The sequence below is a fragment of the Lytechinus variegatus genome, chromosome 14 (genome assembly GCF_018143015.1).
Source record: "Lytechinus variegatus isolate NC3 chromosome 14, Lvar_3.0, whole genome shotgun sequence".
NCBI lineage: Eukaryota > Metazoa > Echinodermata > Echinoidea > Temnopleuroida > Toxopneustidae > Lytechinus > Lytechinus variegatus.
In genome coordinates, this window is record NC_054753.1 from 1,996,361 (window position 1) to 2,013,891 (window position 17,531).

The 17,531-nt window shown below is 36.6% G+C and overlaps 1 protein-coding gene across 2 annotated transcripts in view; it reads left to right on the top strand.

Moving 5' to 3' along the window:
- LOC121427645 (vacuolar protein sorting-associated protein 13D-like) overlaps window positions 1-16,838 on the top strand; it is a 110,245-nt gene extending 93,407 nt beyond the window's left edge. Inside the window, exons 65-73 of one of the 2 annotated variants that reach the window (XM_041624150.1) lie at window positions 525-661; window positions 2,710-2,959; window positions 3,366-3,533; window positions 4,178-4,384; window positions 4,888-5,141; window positions 6,164-6,321; window positions 8,851-8,904; window positions 13,773-13,894; window positions 16,361-16,838. In XM_041624150.1, the coding sequence (XP_041480084.1) occupies window positions 525-661; window positions 2,710-2,959; window positions 3,366-3,533; window positions 4,178-4,384; window positions 4,888-5,141; window positions 6,164-6,321; window positions 8,851-8,904; window positions 13,773-13,894; window positions 16,361-16,477 (1,467 nt within the window). In that variant the 3' untranslated portion in view covers window positions 16,478-16,838. The remainder of the gene's footprint in view (window positions 1-524; window positions 662-2,709; window positions 2,960-3,365; window positions 3,534-4,177; window positions 4,385-4,887; window positions 5,142-6,163; window positions 6,322-8,850; window positions 8,905-13,772; window positions 13,895-16,360) is intronic. The other variant, XM_041624151.1, reaches the window with a different exon arrangement.
- Window positions 16,839-17,531: the final 693 nt, after the last annotated feature.

Here is a 17,531-nt window from a genome sequence, read left to right on the forward strand (position 1 = left end):
AGAACAAGAAAAAATATAATCATTGTTCTTGTAATGGCATAAGTTGCTTTGGTTCATGTATGTTGTTTGTATGAAACACATAGTCATTATAAAAATGAGAAATAATGATAACAGTTTTAGATTGTGGTTTATGTGTATTGATTTGTTCATAGATCAGAAAATAATGTATGCTCTTAAAATATGTAATCAGGATTATGGAAATTTATTATTCGTTTTTTTTTTCCATCAACTTGAATTAAAAATACTGTGCTATCATTAAATTTGTATAAAAAGTGTTTTAAAGGTCATTATGGCAACAATATTGAGTGACTGCACCAAACCTGATTCACTAAAGTTTTTGTAAACAATCAATTGATGACAAGTGATATAACTGTCCAAACAATTTTGTAACTTTCAAATATGATTCATAGTATTGATTTTCTTTAAAAACTTTAGACACAGTCTCATTTTGTTTTGAGTGTGCTTTTTAAGTTCCAGTGTCATCGGAGTAGATATATGAGGGATTGTCTCTTTGTGAATTTCAGAGATTGGTCCTGACAGTTAGTAAGATGACGCTGAATGTAGAAGAGCTACTTCTTCTCAAGTTACTACAAATGAGTGAAATCTCTCAACCAGACATCACCACGGAAACCACGGACGAAACACATTATGAAACCATCAGGTTTGTTAATATTTGACATATTATTATTTTTATAATTATTATTAGGTGGTCTGTCTATGACAGATCACCTCTTAATTTCGTCAGAATTTTCTTATTATTTATTTATTTATTTTTACGGATTTTCTTGTCGCCAAGTTATCTCAAAATGGACTTGGTCAATTTCATTGAATTTCATGTCATCTATAGGATCTGTCATGGACACGTGCAGAGAAGTTTTTCAAGGTCATCAGGTCATGATGACGTCATCTAGGCGCCATTTTGTAAAATCACATTATCAATCATATCTCCATTATCAATTATCAAAAATCAATCAAATTATTATCACATCAACTTCAGGTCAAGGGTCATCAGGTCATGTCATCAAAGGTCACCTGGAGGTCACGACGCGCGCGTACGCGCGCGTCAAAATTTAAAAATGCTCAAAATCACTTTTTGACCAAACGAGAGTACGTTTCAGGTCATTTTAAGCATTTCAAAATTTTGCGCGCGCGTAACGCCTTAACGCAATCCAGAAACACCGTTTTTTTTACATCTTTGCATTGATAATAAAATTTTGAACAATTTGATACCTTGATCAACCTTCTACGACCATTAATGACGAAATTAACACCCCTTGAAGTTTGCAGCACGTGTGCGCGCGAGCTCTCACTATAGGCCATATATGGGCAAAAACATGCCTCTTGAAAATTCACTGTAGCTCTTTAAATAGTCCATTGACCCCCCATTTTTTTCATATATCGATAGAGTATGAGTTGTAGATTCGATTTCATGTCATCAATGTCCCTAAATTATATCATGACGTCATCAAAATGGCGCCTAAACTAAAAATTTCATTTTTAAAAAAATGACGTCATCAAATTTATGCAAATTCGGTTGTAACTTCTCGAATATAGATTGTTTTTCGCCCAGATTTCGATATGTTGTAGTTTAGAATGTACTCTTTCTCCTCAGTTATCATAAATTTTCGTTTTGAGAAACGCATCATTGCGTAAAACAGCGATGAAAAGAGGCATGTCATTTTTCCTCATTTTGCGTGTAATCTCTATGGGACATGACTTTTTCTCAAAACTAGATTCGACATTCCGCTATTTCGTGAGACATATCTCCATTGTTTCTTGTCAGTTTTCCCTGAGCTTTAAGTATGTTGTAGCTGAGATTCTTAGCTTTCGGGAGTGTGCCCTCCATTTTTTGATCAGATGCCGGGATCATGCCCGTATTTCGCTTGCAAAATTTGAATTGTAATTCTCAAAATTGCTTACGTGTAATTTCTATGGGGAATATCGTGGCTCAATGGATAACGCATTTGACGTGTTGGTCCGTGTTGCTGACGTGTTGGTCCGTGTAGCTGACGTGTAGGTCCGTGTTGCTGACGTGTTGGTCCGTGTTGCTGACGTGTTGGTCCGTGTAGCTGACGTGTAGGTCCGTGTTGCTGACGTGTTGGTCCGTGTTGACTACGTGCTCTGCCGGCATGATCCGTGTAGATCCGTGTGAAGCTGCCGTGTTGATGCCGTGTTCAGTCATCTGGGGCAAAACTATCCCGGACCTCCCCGGATCATGCCGGCATTGCCGTGTTGATCCGTGAAGATCTGTGTCTATAAATCATGATGGCGAGAATAAAGACAGACCACCTAATTCGTCCGCATGACGAATTAAATTCTAGTTATAATAATCTTTATTGTTATAATTATTATTATTTTGATAATAATAATAATCATTATTATAATAATATTATTGACATTATCCTCACGATCAGTAAACTATTCATCATTACCTAAGCTGAAAAATGATCATACTGAAGATCACCAACACAGATAAGCATATGTGGGACAGAACTATTATTAAAAAATACCTGACAATTGGCTTGAATATCGTACTATTTTTTGCTAGTTTTTCAGCAGTTACACAATTTCTTGAGAATCCTTTGGCACATACAAACAGACACTTGGGTGGTCGTTTTATTGGATTCTGTACAAACTTTTTTTAAATGCGTTATCACAACTGGCATTTATCTATTATTGTCTTCGTCTTGTCTTTATCCCTTGATGCAGTCCGCGAGACAATAACCAACCAATGAAACGTTACTTCTTTGAGACCCTCAAGATCCACGCCACAGACTTTCGTCTCAGCATGTACACCTCTATCAAGATTCCTAAAGACCTTAATCAACTCAAGACTGGAATGAGACTGTTCTTGATCCAGTTTGAAGAAGCTCCTGTATCACTTGATCCGTTTACCAGGCTACATCCGTTTGAAACCCAAGAGTTTCTCTTGGACTCTATCGTCAAACATTACACAGAGGTGGGTAGGTGGGGCTGCATTGTGCCCTTTTTTTTTTTAGATACGCAAAATGCATTTGTAGTTTCCTAGAGTTAAATGTTTGTGGAATAGAATTTACCTTGGGAATAAAATTGTAAGAACAAATTTATATTCTACTTTGTTTGGTTGTAGAATTCCCAAGAGAATTAGTGTATTTGAGCTTTGACCTCTATCAAACTACATGTAGTAATGTAGTGGGGTAAGAGGTTATGCAATGGGTCACCAAGACATGGCACCACCACAATGTCTGACTCATTCATTATCGGTCTGGGGGTGGTAGCTCAACTCACCTCGACTTGCCGTAGTGGTGTTATTATTGTTTGGCATCACTTGCACCTTGAAGGCAAAAAGGAAGCTGAAACATTTATATATTTGTTACGTTATTCAGGAGCTCAAGAGTCAAGCAGTGAAGATCCTAGGTTCTGTAGACTTCTTGGGAAACCCTATCGGTCTGCTCCAAGACTTCAAGGATGGTCTGAAGGAACTGGTTCTAGAAGGCAGTGTGACTGGGCTTGTCAAGAATGTGACTCATGGCATGTCAAATACAGCTGCAAAGGTATTTATTTATTTATTTATTTATTCATTCATTCATTCATTCATTCATTCATTTATTTATACCACAATTATTTCATCGCTAAATGTGACCAGCCTCATTCAAATAACCCAGATAGTAATTTAGTCTTCAAAAAGCAGATATTAGAATTATCTGAAAGAGGAATGTTTCTTCTTCATACTGCCCAAATTGGAAGCTGTAAAGTTGAATAAAACAAAAGATACACCAGTTTCTTTACACCATTTTTCAGATTTCTTGGAAGTTTTGATTGCACCGTGTGCACATTTCATGCTTGAGTGATCACAAGCTTCAAACCTTGTTTTCTCCTGAATTTTCTGAAGCGCTTGCTGTATTTCTTCTGCATTCAATCAAGCTCTCGTGAGTTGTTATTTATCAATATTGAAAAGTTACATCATTTGAAAGCTTATGATATGCTCAATGAAAATCTCAAAAATCTCCCGTGAGTTTTGGATAATGTAAATAATTTTCTCAGGTAACCATGACGATTCACTTATGGAATTTGCATGGCAATGTGTGACAGCAGATAGCCATCGGTGATATATATAACACGCAGAAGCGTAGCATGTTTGTAAGTTAAAGAAGATCTCATACAGTACAGAAGTTGTCAATGATTTTGCATTCTTCAGGTAACTGGAACAATATCTGACGGGATCGGCACGGCAACTTTTGACAACCGACATCAGGAGATGAGGAACGTGATCCGAGAGACGCACGATGGAACCAGCTCTGGTCACCTGACTGCCGGGGTCAAAGGTTTTGCGTTTGGAGTGGTTGGGGGATTGACAAGCATGTTCACACAGACATACAAAGGTGCTTCAGAAGATGGTGTAGAGGTAAGGATAAGAGCTTTCGTGTGTGTGAGTGTGTCTATGGGAACAGTGATATCATTTCAGAAATATGGGTTGTAAGCAAATTAGTATACTGATAGGAAATGATAAGATATTTAGACCTGTCTTTTCTAGCAACTAATATATTTGAGTACTTTTACAAATAAATACTATTTTTGATCATTGGCAAAACATCTTTCAGTTGGTCGCGGCAAACAATTTCTGATGACTAACAAAAAAAATGTCAAGGTCACCGGCATGTTTCGTCAGCACTTTTGCATACAAAATGTACTGACAAGCAAAAGAGGTCATCACAATTTTGTCAAGGGGTGCACTCTGCCCCCTTTTCAGGTATGGTAGTGTTTTTAATTCCAGACAACTTTGACTATTTTAAATATAGAAATACCTATATTTGCATTGATGTAACACTGTCCTTCATTTTTATCATCATTAAGTTTCCCTTTGTCCTTTATACATGTATATTCAACCTTTGGTATTCCTTTCTTCAGGGTCTGATGAAGGGAATAGGGCGAGGCATCATGGGTACGGTGACCAAGCCCGCTGCCGGTCTGTTTGATCTGGCCTCAGGTACCATGGCTGCTATCCGTAGCTCCACCACCAATGAGAGCCATCTGATGCCCCCTAGGATCAGGCCACCTCGATGCTGTAGGAGTCCTTCAGGGGTGCTCGCTAGGTACTCTTTACATGACTCCAGTGGAATGGAGTTTGTCAGTGTGCTTTGTGAAGGCACCAGTGGTGAGAGGTAGGTTTTTATTTTAACACTATTTGATGTCAAAGGGCAGAATGTCAGATTGGAAGTGTCGGGGTATTCATATAAGACCAGGGGACTGGTTCATAAAGCTGTTCGTAAGTTAAGAGCTACTTTAAGAACGACTGGTGAACCTTTCTTACGCGATAAAGCATCACCAATGGTGTATACCATTTACCAAAATAAAGGATCACCAGGCGTTCTTAAAGTCGCTATTATCTTTTTTACGAGCAGCTTTATGAAACACCCTCTGGGGGATGTTTCACAAGTATGAATTAGATTTGCACTTAAATTCTGAATTGCATGCAGTATGAAAGGCATCATCGCATTAGTCAAATCATGGTAAGAGGGTATGTGCTGTTGCGTAAGATGGCTCGTTACATATCTAGTGTGGATCAGCATTTAAACATGTCTTGAAGTCACACCTAATTCTTAGTGAAACAATGCTCTGGTGGGTGTTTTATAAAGTTGCTCGTAAGTTAAGAGCGACTGGTGATCCTTTCCTACGCGCTAAACCATCGCCAATGAACATTTTGGTGTATACCATTTACCGCAAGAAAGAATCACCAGTCGTTCTTAAAGTCGCTGTAACTTACGAGCAGCTTTATAAAACATCCCCCAGGATTGTACATGATACTATGACTGATGGGGAGACACGGGATGATATTATTGCCTCATGAAGACCATGTTACCCTGAAAAAAAATGTGATTGCCAAGCTTCTACAAATTTCCCATGTTCAGCACATTATTCAATAATTTTTCCCCCTTTCTTTTGTTAGTAACTTTATGAAAATTGATTAAGGAGTCATGGGCCAAATATTTTTTCAATTCACACAGCATTTCTTTCTGTTTTTTTGATAGAATATAGATTTATTTCTTTTGCCATACGAAAGTAATTCCTGGCTGGGACCCAGACCGATGACTTTCTTTATGAAGGCGGCAGAACCACGACACCTCCTGTACTGAATCTTTTTAACCCGCCAAATTAATGTACCTTTTTTTTTCTTATTTATTAGGTACTTCATGATGGAGGAGCTGCGTAACCACCCATCAGACGGGATGCAGGTCCTCATCACCAGTGAATGTACCTATTTCTTGTCCCTCATAAACCTTCAAGAACCTGTACTTACAGTGTTCCATTCCGAACTCTTCCATGCCAAGCACATACTACAAGGTAAGATGACTCTACCATTCAAAAGACAGGGGTGCCTGAGTTTGTCTTGGCAAGCATTTATTAATTGTTTGATAGGTACAGGTAGCATGAAACTGATTTAACCCTAGTGGTGTATTGCAGGAAACTCGCATTCAGTTGTAAATCAAGCCCAAGTCCTACAGTCAAGAGTTACAAAATGACACAATCAACCATGTATTTGGATTTGATCAAATTGCTTGCGCTTGATTTGTTTACTAACCCTTGGTGTCGGATTGAACATGAGTTCTTGCAATGCACCATACATCACCCTGACAAGAGTGACAGATCTTTTTAGCAGGGATCCAACTCAGCATTTTATACAGCAGTTTTTGCTCACTCCACATCTATGCTAAAATGGGAGCATTAGCCAAGAAAAGATGATTAGTGGGAGTTCTGCTGAAAGATACTTCACAGTCTTTTCTCAGGGTCCCTAAAGTCCAACTCCGCATCAACTTGATTTGATTAAATAAAAATGGTAAAAATAGCTACAAAACTCTGACATTTATACAATGTGTTAAATGCAAATGTCCAAGATAAACTTTTTTTGCTTCAATGATGTAAAATATGGTTTGTCTCCTCAAGAAATCATCATCTTTATCATTTTATTAAATTCAATTTAAGCTTATTTATCATCAAATCTATAAATCTTGAAATCAATAACACCTCATGTTATAAAAGGTGAAACAGTAAAATCACTCTTCTCCCGTCGGTTCTGGGGTCTGTTTCATAAAGAGCTTTTGTTTGTTTGTCATCGAGCCAACTACCATAGTGACCTTGATTTTGATTGGCTGCTGAGCCTGTTACCATGGTAGTTACCATAATAGCAAAGTTATAATATTCTAACTCTTTGTGAAACAGGGTCCCAAATTTCTGAGGGGAAAAAAATGCATCATTGATAAAGAACATTAATCATGTACATATGGCTTTGATGAGATGATGATTTGATGATTTTGTCCATTCAATTAACTTGATGTTCAGGTGGACTTGGCCTTTAAATGTAAATGTATTTTCCTATCCTGGGCACATAGATCATCCCAAGTTTATTACAAGCATTATGAATTCAGCATAAAAGATGTTATTTAGAAATCTTATCAATACATGTATATCATACACTTATTTACTTTGGCACAATGTACTCTCAATGTTTTCATTTTTTCTGTCTTGTATTTTGTTTTGTTTTGTTTGGTTTCATTTGGATTTGTGTTTAATTTTGCATAATATTGGTTATGATAGTTGATTCTTGTCTAAAATATGTTATGTGGGATTGCTATTTTTCATCTAAAAGGGACTAAAAGAATTGTTTTAATTGCTGCTGATGGGATGCATGAAACTCATGGAAGTTTCTTTAACCCTTATTAAACTGGGTGACCTCCCCTCAACAAATTTTCGCCACGACGCCGCCGCGCAAATTTTTTTTACTGCGTTGCTCGCTGACTTTTTACTTTCAAGTCTTGAGCATCTTTTGAGACCAAATTTGCGACACCTGGGTACGCAGTTCCGAAATTACGCAATATTTTGTAAGCGCATGTCAGTCCCGAAATCCCAGAATCTAATATAATGACCACCCAAGTGTCTGTTTGTATGAATAAAAAATATGTGCCAAAGGATTCTGGAAGAAACTGTGTAATTGCTGAGAAATAACCATAATAAGGGCGGATTTGGTCATTTCCATCGGGTCTTTTTTCCAGCAATAATAATACACTATCCCACGTGCGCCTATCTGTGTTGGCGATCTTCAATGTGGTCGTATTTCAGCTTAGATTTTATGATTTTACAAAGATCTAGATCCACGATGATATAGTCATACTAAACCTTGGTTTTACAGACTTTCTCACAAAATTAGTGCTTTACTGCAAGTACTATCATTTAGCTTTAACTTCAGTGTTAAAGTTTTTCAATGTTGCAGATTTCTTACGCAATGGGCAGTGAAAAGTAGTCCCCTCCCCAAAAAAAGAAAGAAAAATTTTGCCTGACTCATACACTACAAGTTCTCATAATGTGCTTCCAAACTGCTAATATCCCTACGACCAAGGAGTAGTTCCTGCAAATGTAGTCCCTGCAAGAGTACTATTTTTTATGCAGGTATTTTCTTTCCAGGGTTGAATCCCTCTAATTACACAGCATTTTGCATTTTGAATATGAGAGTATTTCTTTTTTTTTTTTAGAGAGAGATAATCAAGTTCTGGATTTCCTTAATTTTTTTTCATTTTTTGTCTCATTTTACTTCTTTTTTGCTGTCACAATATCACATCATGAAGAAATATATAACTGATTCAACTTTTCTATTTTAATATCAATATCAATCATTTTTCATGAGAGTACTTGAAATTATAAACTTTATATTAAGGTTGATTAATGTGGATAACTGATAATTTCATCCTTGTATTCTGTGAAATGAAATGTTGACTTCAGGTGATTTAATTCAAAACAAGATTATAAAATACAGCACCCTCAGGGCTAAATTTAATAACTTATTAATTGAAAAGTGGGTGAATTGTTTTCCTTATTAAGCTTCATACAAAGAGAGTGATAAACCAAGTCATAACAAAGGGCTACATTGCACCTGTAAGTTTAAATTCTTATAAATCCTTCAAGCTCTCAACTACTAACTGTATATCTGTGCAATGAGTGTAGCCTCTAATAGTGCATTTTGGGAATAGAAATAAATGATTATCTCTTCAATCTGTCTATTGAGATGCTTTACAAGGAATTTGGATTTAGACTTTCTTGAATTGCTCTAAAGGTGATGAAAACATTTGATTGCAAACTGTATAGCAAATAAAAATCATCGTTGATATTCTCTATATACTTATCTATATTTAGGATCTTTACTCCTTTTGTAGAGGTTTCTTTGGGATTTTTGTTTTCTTTTACTCAAAAAGTATGAATGATTGAAGATTTTAGTCAATAAAGTGGATGATTACAGAATGGGAAGTTTAAGCTGTTTTTCACCCGTCTTTTTTTGCTGTTTTTTCATTTATATCTGTTTTCTATTATCATTTTATGTTTACATCAGACTGCTTCCCCCATTTGAAATGACAAAACTACATGTAATACCAAAAGAGAACAGCGAAAAAAGAATACATGAACAGATGGATTTAACAATTGAACAAATATTTTTTGATGTCTCTATTGATCATTACATTGTTTGATTAATAAATCAATCAATCATTCATCAGTAATTAAATGAATAAAACTTTAGGTAGTAAAATAAATATTTTAAAATGCTGGAGGAAATAATGATTCAGTTTGTCTTCATATGCTGGGACTAACACAACAATGATGAGACCTTTAAGTTATTCTGTTTGCTCCTCACATCATTTGTACACCTGCTTCTGTAAAAAAATGGTAACAAGTTAAAATTTTAAAAGTCACAATATTCATGATATTTGGAGACTAATGGTGTGTTTTATAACAATAACTGTAAAACTTGATTGCATGTACATGTAGACAGAAGACTTTGTTTACATCCACAATGTATAATCTTAACATTTGATGTGCACTTACAACACAACTGTATCAGCTGTTCGCTACTATGCAGCGGGACTCAAGCACATCCACTTGACTTCTTTACTACACCCCTCTGAATATGTGTGGCATAGCCAGTTCCACCATGCATGGCCTATGCAGGAAGGTAATTAGAGGGATCTTCCATTAGCTAGAATAGGGGTGTATGCCTGCGGAGAAGTACAATAACCATCCTAATTTCGGCATCGAGCATGCAGGGTTCTGATTCAATTAATGTCAGTGATTTTTGTATCAGTTTTATTTTTAATGCATATGTTGAGATATGATGTCTATAAACTAAAATGAATTTTCAATTCGACATGAAACATGTAATTTCTTAACCAGTATCTCATGTGCCTGTTTTGTATCTTGACTTTCTATTACCAATTAATACACAAAATATACATGTCTGTTCCGTCGTCTCAACTCTCTCATTTTAAAAAAGTGAATCATCTTTGATTTTATAACTTGGTGTGTTTTGAGAGCTTAAAAAAAGTCATTCTTGACCTGCTAATTTCTGGGTATTGGTACTTTTTGTGCTTTCTTTTTGGGATAATTGCAATGGCCCATATTCAGAAGTCTGGTTTTATGTAAACTGTGGTCTAAAACTTGAAGAGCCTAAAACCTGAAGAGCCTGATGTTACACAAATCTCTAACATGTAAGAGGCTGTTCTCACTATGTTCCTAAAACTGGTTTACTGGAAACTAATTTAGTGGAAACTAGTTTAACATGTATTGAGAACGGTGGAAGCGGTCTTGGAAGCGATCTTCCAAACCAGTTTGAAAAACCACCTCGCGATGTAGTTTTCAAGATCGCTTTGCCTCGTTAAACTGGTTTTAACATAAGTGAGGACACAACCGTTCTTCGGGAAGCGACCTTCGCACATTTTGAGCGCACTACTCCACACGACAGGTGTAGAATGCCTATGCTGCGGTTTCAGATTTCGTGCGAAACTTGTCATCCCACTGAGAGAGTTTCCATAGCAACAAGAGCGCTTTACGTGAAGTGATTTAGAAAACCACTTTCGTGTTATCAAGTGCGAACGCTAGCAAAGCGATCTTCCAAAGTGGTTTCCTGAATCGGCTTCCAGTAAACTGGTTTTAGAAACCGTAATGAGAACGGCCTCATAGACTCAATTTATCAGCTTATGTTACACTCAAATTATTCTTACCTTTCTCAGAATAATAACTAAAAAAGTTTTCTTCATCATTTAGGCATGAGGAAACAACATAGTAACCATAAGACACATCCAATCTATACACAATTTAGAAATCCTATAACTTCCCATAATTTTAGCACAGAGTTAGACCATGGTCTAAGTTAAACCTGACTTCAGAATAAGGGCTTGTGTCTTTTTTGCAAGCTGGTTTAACAACATCAACTCTTCTTTATGCATTTCATTGGGAAAATGTCTTAATAATCTTTTAATAAAGTTATGCCATTATGTGTTTTAACTCCTTTTTTTTTCTGGTGGCCATATGACTTAACATCATTTTGGGGTCTTGATGTTATGATTTCCAAGTATCGGCCCTTATTTAACCCCCTTTTTTTTGGGGGGGGGGGCATGTACAGTACATGTAGATTGAACATCCTTTCTTGACTGTATGGTTTCTAAGTATACATGTAGTCAAACTTCTTATGGCATCCACTTGCCACTAATTTAAACCTGTCTTTAGTGGCTACCAAAGTTGGTTCCCATTTGAAAAGAATACATGTATGTGCTATAAAACGGGACTATAAAAGCCATCTGTCACCAGTGAGTGGCCACTTTTTTTCTGTTTCCCCTTGGGATGGCTTTAATAGACAGGTTGGAATGAATTATCTCTTCTAATACTTGTTTGGTGAATGCTTGGGTCTTTTCTGCAAGCTAGAAAGCACTTCATGAATGCATTACCCATCTTTTACTACACTTTTGGCGTGTCGTGGTCTAGTGGTTCTGACTCTCGCCTTTCAAACAGAGGGTCGTGGGTTCGAATCCTAACCATGGAGTGTTTTCCTTCAGCAAGAAATTTATCCGCACTGTGCTGCACTCGACCCAGGTGAGGTGAATGGGTGCCCGGCAAGGTTAATTCCTTGCATGACTTGAGCGCCGGTGATGGTAGCTCGAGCTAAAGCTGGGGTAATAATAGCAGCGCTTTGTATCCTCTGGCAAAAGGCGCTTTATAAAAACAGCTATTATTATTATTATTAATATTACACTTGAACACTCACAACAGTGTTGGAGTGAATGTGAAAATGCTGAGTGTTACTGCTGTACGCTTGTTAGGGATTTCTTGGTAAAAAATTTCCATTTACATGCACTTGAAGTATTGCTTTTTATCAAATTATTTTTTTCAGGTCTTACTAAACGCCGAGATAGATTATGCTTAATAGCTTGTTCATTAAAAAAAAGGAAATCAAAATTAGTTTGTAACAAATTTTTTTTGTCTATGACATATTTTTGAAGCAATATAATGAAAATTAAATCCTCTGTTTTGGTTTTCGTTATCGTTCTGTTACTCATCTGAACAACAATTTTTTTTTACATAGAAGTAGCACTTTCATATTATGTTAGGATTGAGTTGGTTTTTCTTTTATCACTTTCATTTAATTCCCATTGTTCAGATCATACTCAGGGGTTGCGATCTACCTTGATGAAAAATAATAATAATGATATGTCCATTTATGTTACAAAGTTACTATGTGCATATAGAGTACTCAAATGGGCTTTGATACTTGGTATCGTATTATTACCCCGGCTGTAGCTGAGCAGTCATATTAATAGGCGCTAATACATTCAAGAAATAAATCTTAATCACTGAAATGGTGTGTTATTCATCTTTCGTGTCAAACTTTATAAAGTTTTGTAAAACACCACCCCCCTTGAACTCTCTTTTTAGGTTTCATTTTTGGTGCATTAATGAAACTATTACCGTGTTTACACACTGCACTGGCGTGCGGTGCAGATCCGTGACCCAATGCAGACTTGCCTTTTTTTAATGTGTGGAAACGCAATTAACTTGCACTGGATCGCGATGCAGACACAAATTTTGGTCTGTCAAAAATGATAGGATCAGACCAGTGAGTCGGTGCAGACACGTCAATTTTTCTCCTTTTAAACACTCATTCAAGTCTGCCCAGGAAATTAACGTGCGTTCATGAAGTAAATTTTATCCACTAATCTACATATTTGCCTCGGGACAGCATGTAAACATGGTATATGATATTATTTTATTGATGAATATTATAACAAAGGTACATTGAGGTTTCATTTAAGAATTATAAATGCTCTATAATATATCGCATACATGTAACAGGTGTAAGGTGCATGTGTGTATATACATCAATGTTAGGGTAATTCATCCTTATTGCTTGATCATGGAAAAATGCATGTCTGTTTGGGTAAAATGTCATGTTTTTAACTCTCTATCTGTCTATATTGTCTTCGTTGGGAGATTCTAATGTGGTATCCAAGCACATCAATGCTAGCAGCAACTATCTCTTATATCTGTGGATTCATTAACATTTGTTCTAATTTATTTTGTCAGTCCTGTTACAACCATTTCCAACTTGTCTTTCTTAATGTGTTTTATATGCACCCCATATTCATGTACTGTAATATAACATGAATGTATTATCATGAATGATTAATCTTTGCAATTGTGTATAGCTTGAAAACATATAAAATCAAGTTCATACAATTTCGCCCACATTCAGCTACTGAATGAAGAATACCCAACGGTGGGATTGCAACTGAACATAAGGAATTAAAGAAGCAAGTTTGCGTAAATCAAATCAAACTGGTTTATCATCCACAAATGTTCGTCCAGAAACTTAGTCTTTCAAAACATTTTACTGAGCTACAATCACCAGGATGAACAGTGGTAAGATTTCTTTCACTTCCATAACATTTTTTCTTTCTTTCTTGTCTTGTATGTATATTTAGCTGGAAAGCATTACATAGAGCTGACCAAGGTGGCCAATACGGAGGCTGGTGTGTCGGCTCCTAGTCTGGATCTCAAGGAAAGACCTAAGGTTGGGTGTGACAACGAACGCATAGCTAAGAAGGTAAAAGCCCTTAATGTTTCTAATAGCACTTTCAGGCATTATCGCCACATGTGTTCAATTCAATTTAAAGATAAATACCAGTTTTGGTAACGATCTCAAAATGACTTTGTACAGAATCTAATATAATGACCACCCATATGTCTTGTTTGTATGAATAAAAAATATGTGCCAAAGGATTCTGGGAGAAATTGTGTGATTGCTAAGAAATAAGCAAAATAAGCGCGGATTCGGTCACTTTCGTCGGGTCTTTATTCCAGCGATAATAATACACTGTCCCACGTGTGCCTATCTGTGTTGGTGATCTTCAGTGTGAATGGCTATTCCACGGTTACTCACGTTACATTTGGAGACACCTTGACTCGTACCTGGAGCTGTAACTCCATTATTATTGATAGGAACTAAACATCTCCTTATCACAACAAAGTACACAGTCTGACTATCCTTCGTATAAAAACAAAACTTGGGAAATTCTATTATGCTCCTGGCAAATCTTTGGAATGTGTCGGTTACTCACGTTACATGATTTGGACATGCATAAAATGAAAAGTCAACATAAGTGAAAAGTCTCCTCATACAAGGCTTTTATGAAAGTTGATTATATCCATTTCAAAGAAGTATATTAGGGAGACAAACTTTGTATATAATTCAAAAAATAAAGAACACATGGTTTTTACTTGGGGTGCAGATAATATGGTTACTCATGTTACGGTTACTCACGTTACATTTTGTCCATGTATGGTTAACAACAAACATGTTATTAAAAATTCAATTATGTGTGTAAAATTCATTGCTAGGAACATCTAAAAGAGATTTTGTACCAAAAATTGGAACAATTGGAGCTTTATTAGGGAGTAGGAGGGAAAAGTATGATTTCGCTTACTAATTATGCATAAATTAGCATAATCGCTTAATACCAATTTGCATGAAATAAATTTCTGTATAGTATTGTAGATTATGTCCAAGACAACCTGCATGCAAATTTTCGGCGTGATCGTGCGGCCAATGGCCGAGATCTCAAGGGGGGCCTGGGAGCCCCCCCCCTTCCCCCCCCTCCGGGCCATATCAACTCCCAAAATACCCCGGCCTAGATAGGGTTACAGGTAAGGGCATTCAATGTGTTGTTCAAACACTCTTTAAAGTTTGGTTAATCAAAACCAAGTCTGACTAATGCACTCTCGCATTGTGAATACTTCTACTAATATTCAATTTTTTTGTGTGATTGTATGACCACTGATATTTTGATGAACAAAGAGTCGCATCAAAGAGATGTACCCTCATTTTGCTTTTGATTAATCAAAAATAACTTCACAACTAACCATGAGACTTAAAACTTGACATCCCACAGAAAATGTTACCGAACTGAATAATTTTTACTGGTTACTCACATTACGTGATGGTTACTCACGTTACAAAGTTACTCACGTTACAGTTTTTCTTCATCAATTTTATAAAAAAATTGTACTTTTTAATGATTTTGATAGTCATCACTGTGTCAAAGATTGTTTGAAGGAAGAGAATTTAAAATCCCACCAATTAACTGTGAAGAATTTTTCTCTCAGAAAACAAAGTCAGTTTTTTCTCTTCCTTTTTCTCCTTTTCCCCGTTTTTTTTTTTCATTTTGGCCAGCCGATTGGGGGGGCACGTGCCCCCCCATGCCCCCCCCCCCGTAGTTACGCCACTGCCAATCCCAATATCCAATGCCTGTGGGGGGGGGCACTTCCATTGACAAGTGGATACCATGCGCGACCATGAGGTCTCAAAAAGCACCCTAAACACGTATTTTCCATATTCTGAAATTGCACCCCTTAACAAGTATTGGTGTGTGAAACCATACCCTTAACAAGTAATGGAAACAAAACGATACTCTTGGCAAGTAGCTGAATTGAACCCCTTAACAAGTACAGCAATATGTCAACTGTTACATCATTGGGTAATTCAGTATTAGTATATATCTCTATGGTACAGCCCCACTCGCTCAAATCCTACTCTAAACAGGTAGTGTTGACTCTTGGGGCTAAAAGTACATCCTTTATAAGACATTGTAATCTTGATTTTTTATACCCTCGCAAATTTTACCCTAAACACAGATCTTTCGTATCAAAAATAGATACCCTTACATGTTTTTTGGGTCGTGCATGGTATCCACTCGTCAATGTAAGTGCCCCCCCCCCCCCCCGGTCCAATGTCAATCAATTTTGTGCCATAACATGTAATCTCAAGAATGTTTTCCCCATTGTGATTTTTTTTTATCATGGATGCCACGTACTAATGAATGAATTCATAATTTTTCAAAATATTTTTCAGACATTGAATTCCATTTTCATGTATGTAGGAAATGGGTCATTCTAGATGATTTTTAGACTATAACAAATATAAATGGCATCCCTGTTTCATACAAATTCTGCACTGACATGCAGATAAGACGATTTATCCAATCTCTTATTTTTTCCTAATCTATTGTATTAGGTATCTCAGCAGATCAACTATGCTAAGAGCTGCTATGAGGAACTCAAGCAACAGGTTATCATCAAGAGTGATGATGCGTTTCTCAAACTTCATCTACCAGCACCTAATGATGATTAGAGTGAATATGGAATGCTGAAAGCTTCCTCAAACTTCATCTACCATCACCTAATGATGATTAGAGTGATTATGGAATGCTCAAAGCTTCCTCAAACTTCATCTACCATCACCTAATGATGATTAGAGTGATTATGGAATGCTGAAAGCTTCCTCAAACTTCATCTACCAACGTAATGATGATTAGAATGATTATGGAATGCTGAAAGCTTCCTCAAACTTCATCTACCAACGTAATGATGATTAGAATGATTATGGAATGCTCAAAGCTTCCTCAAACTTCATCTACCATCAGCTAATGATGATTAGAGTGATTATGGAATGCTCAAAGCTTCCTCAAACTTCATCTACCATCACCTAATGATGATTTTAGAATGATTATGGAATGCTCAAAGCTTCCTCAAACTTCATCGACCATCAGCTAATGATGATAAAAATGATTATGGAATGCTCAAAACTTCCTCAAACTTCATCTACCATCAGCTAACGATGCCTGGTATCACAGGCCTAATTCATTCCCCATAGACTCATGTGTTAATTTGGCACTTTAAAAATTCATAAAAAATAAGGATGAAATTCGGGGGTCGAATGTTTACTACCAGTGGATAGGATATATATCTGGCAATCCATATCTGATCAGAAAAGGGTCCCTCGACCGGCTCATTTTAAAAATAAATTGGCGTGTTTGAAGACACCTTCGGGGGGAGCAGATTCATCACCTCAAACAGCAAAATAGCCCTAATCCTTCCGCCAGTGAAAATATAGTCCAAAATTGTTGATATTTCTTCCCAATTTGGGAAAAGTAAGTTCAGTAATTACAAAAATAGAATCAGTGTTAGATGGACAATCATATGCATACACTTTGTCAATCAGCCATATCAAAAAAACAAAAAAAAATGGGTTGGCTCGAATGAATACCTATGGCCTGCCACTAGTGATTAGGCCTGTGTAAGCCTGACTAGAATGATTATGGAGTGCTGAAAGCTTGCTGGGAAAGTTTGAAAAATATAAAAGCAGTTTTGGCCAGCACCGGTCGCGTTAGATCGCCTGTTCCAAC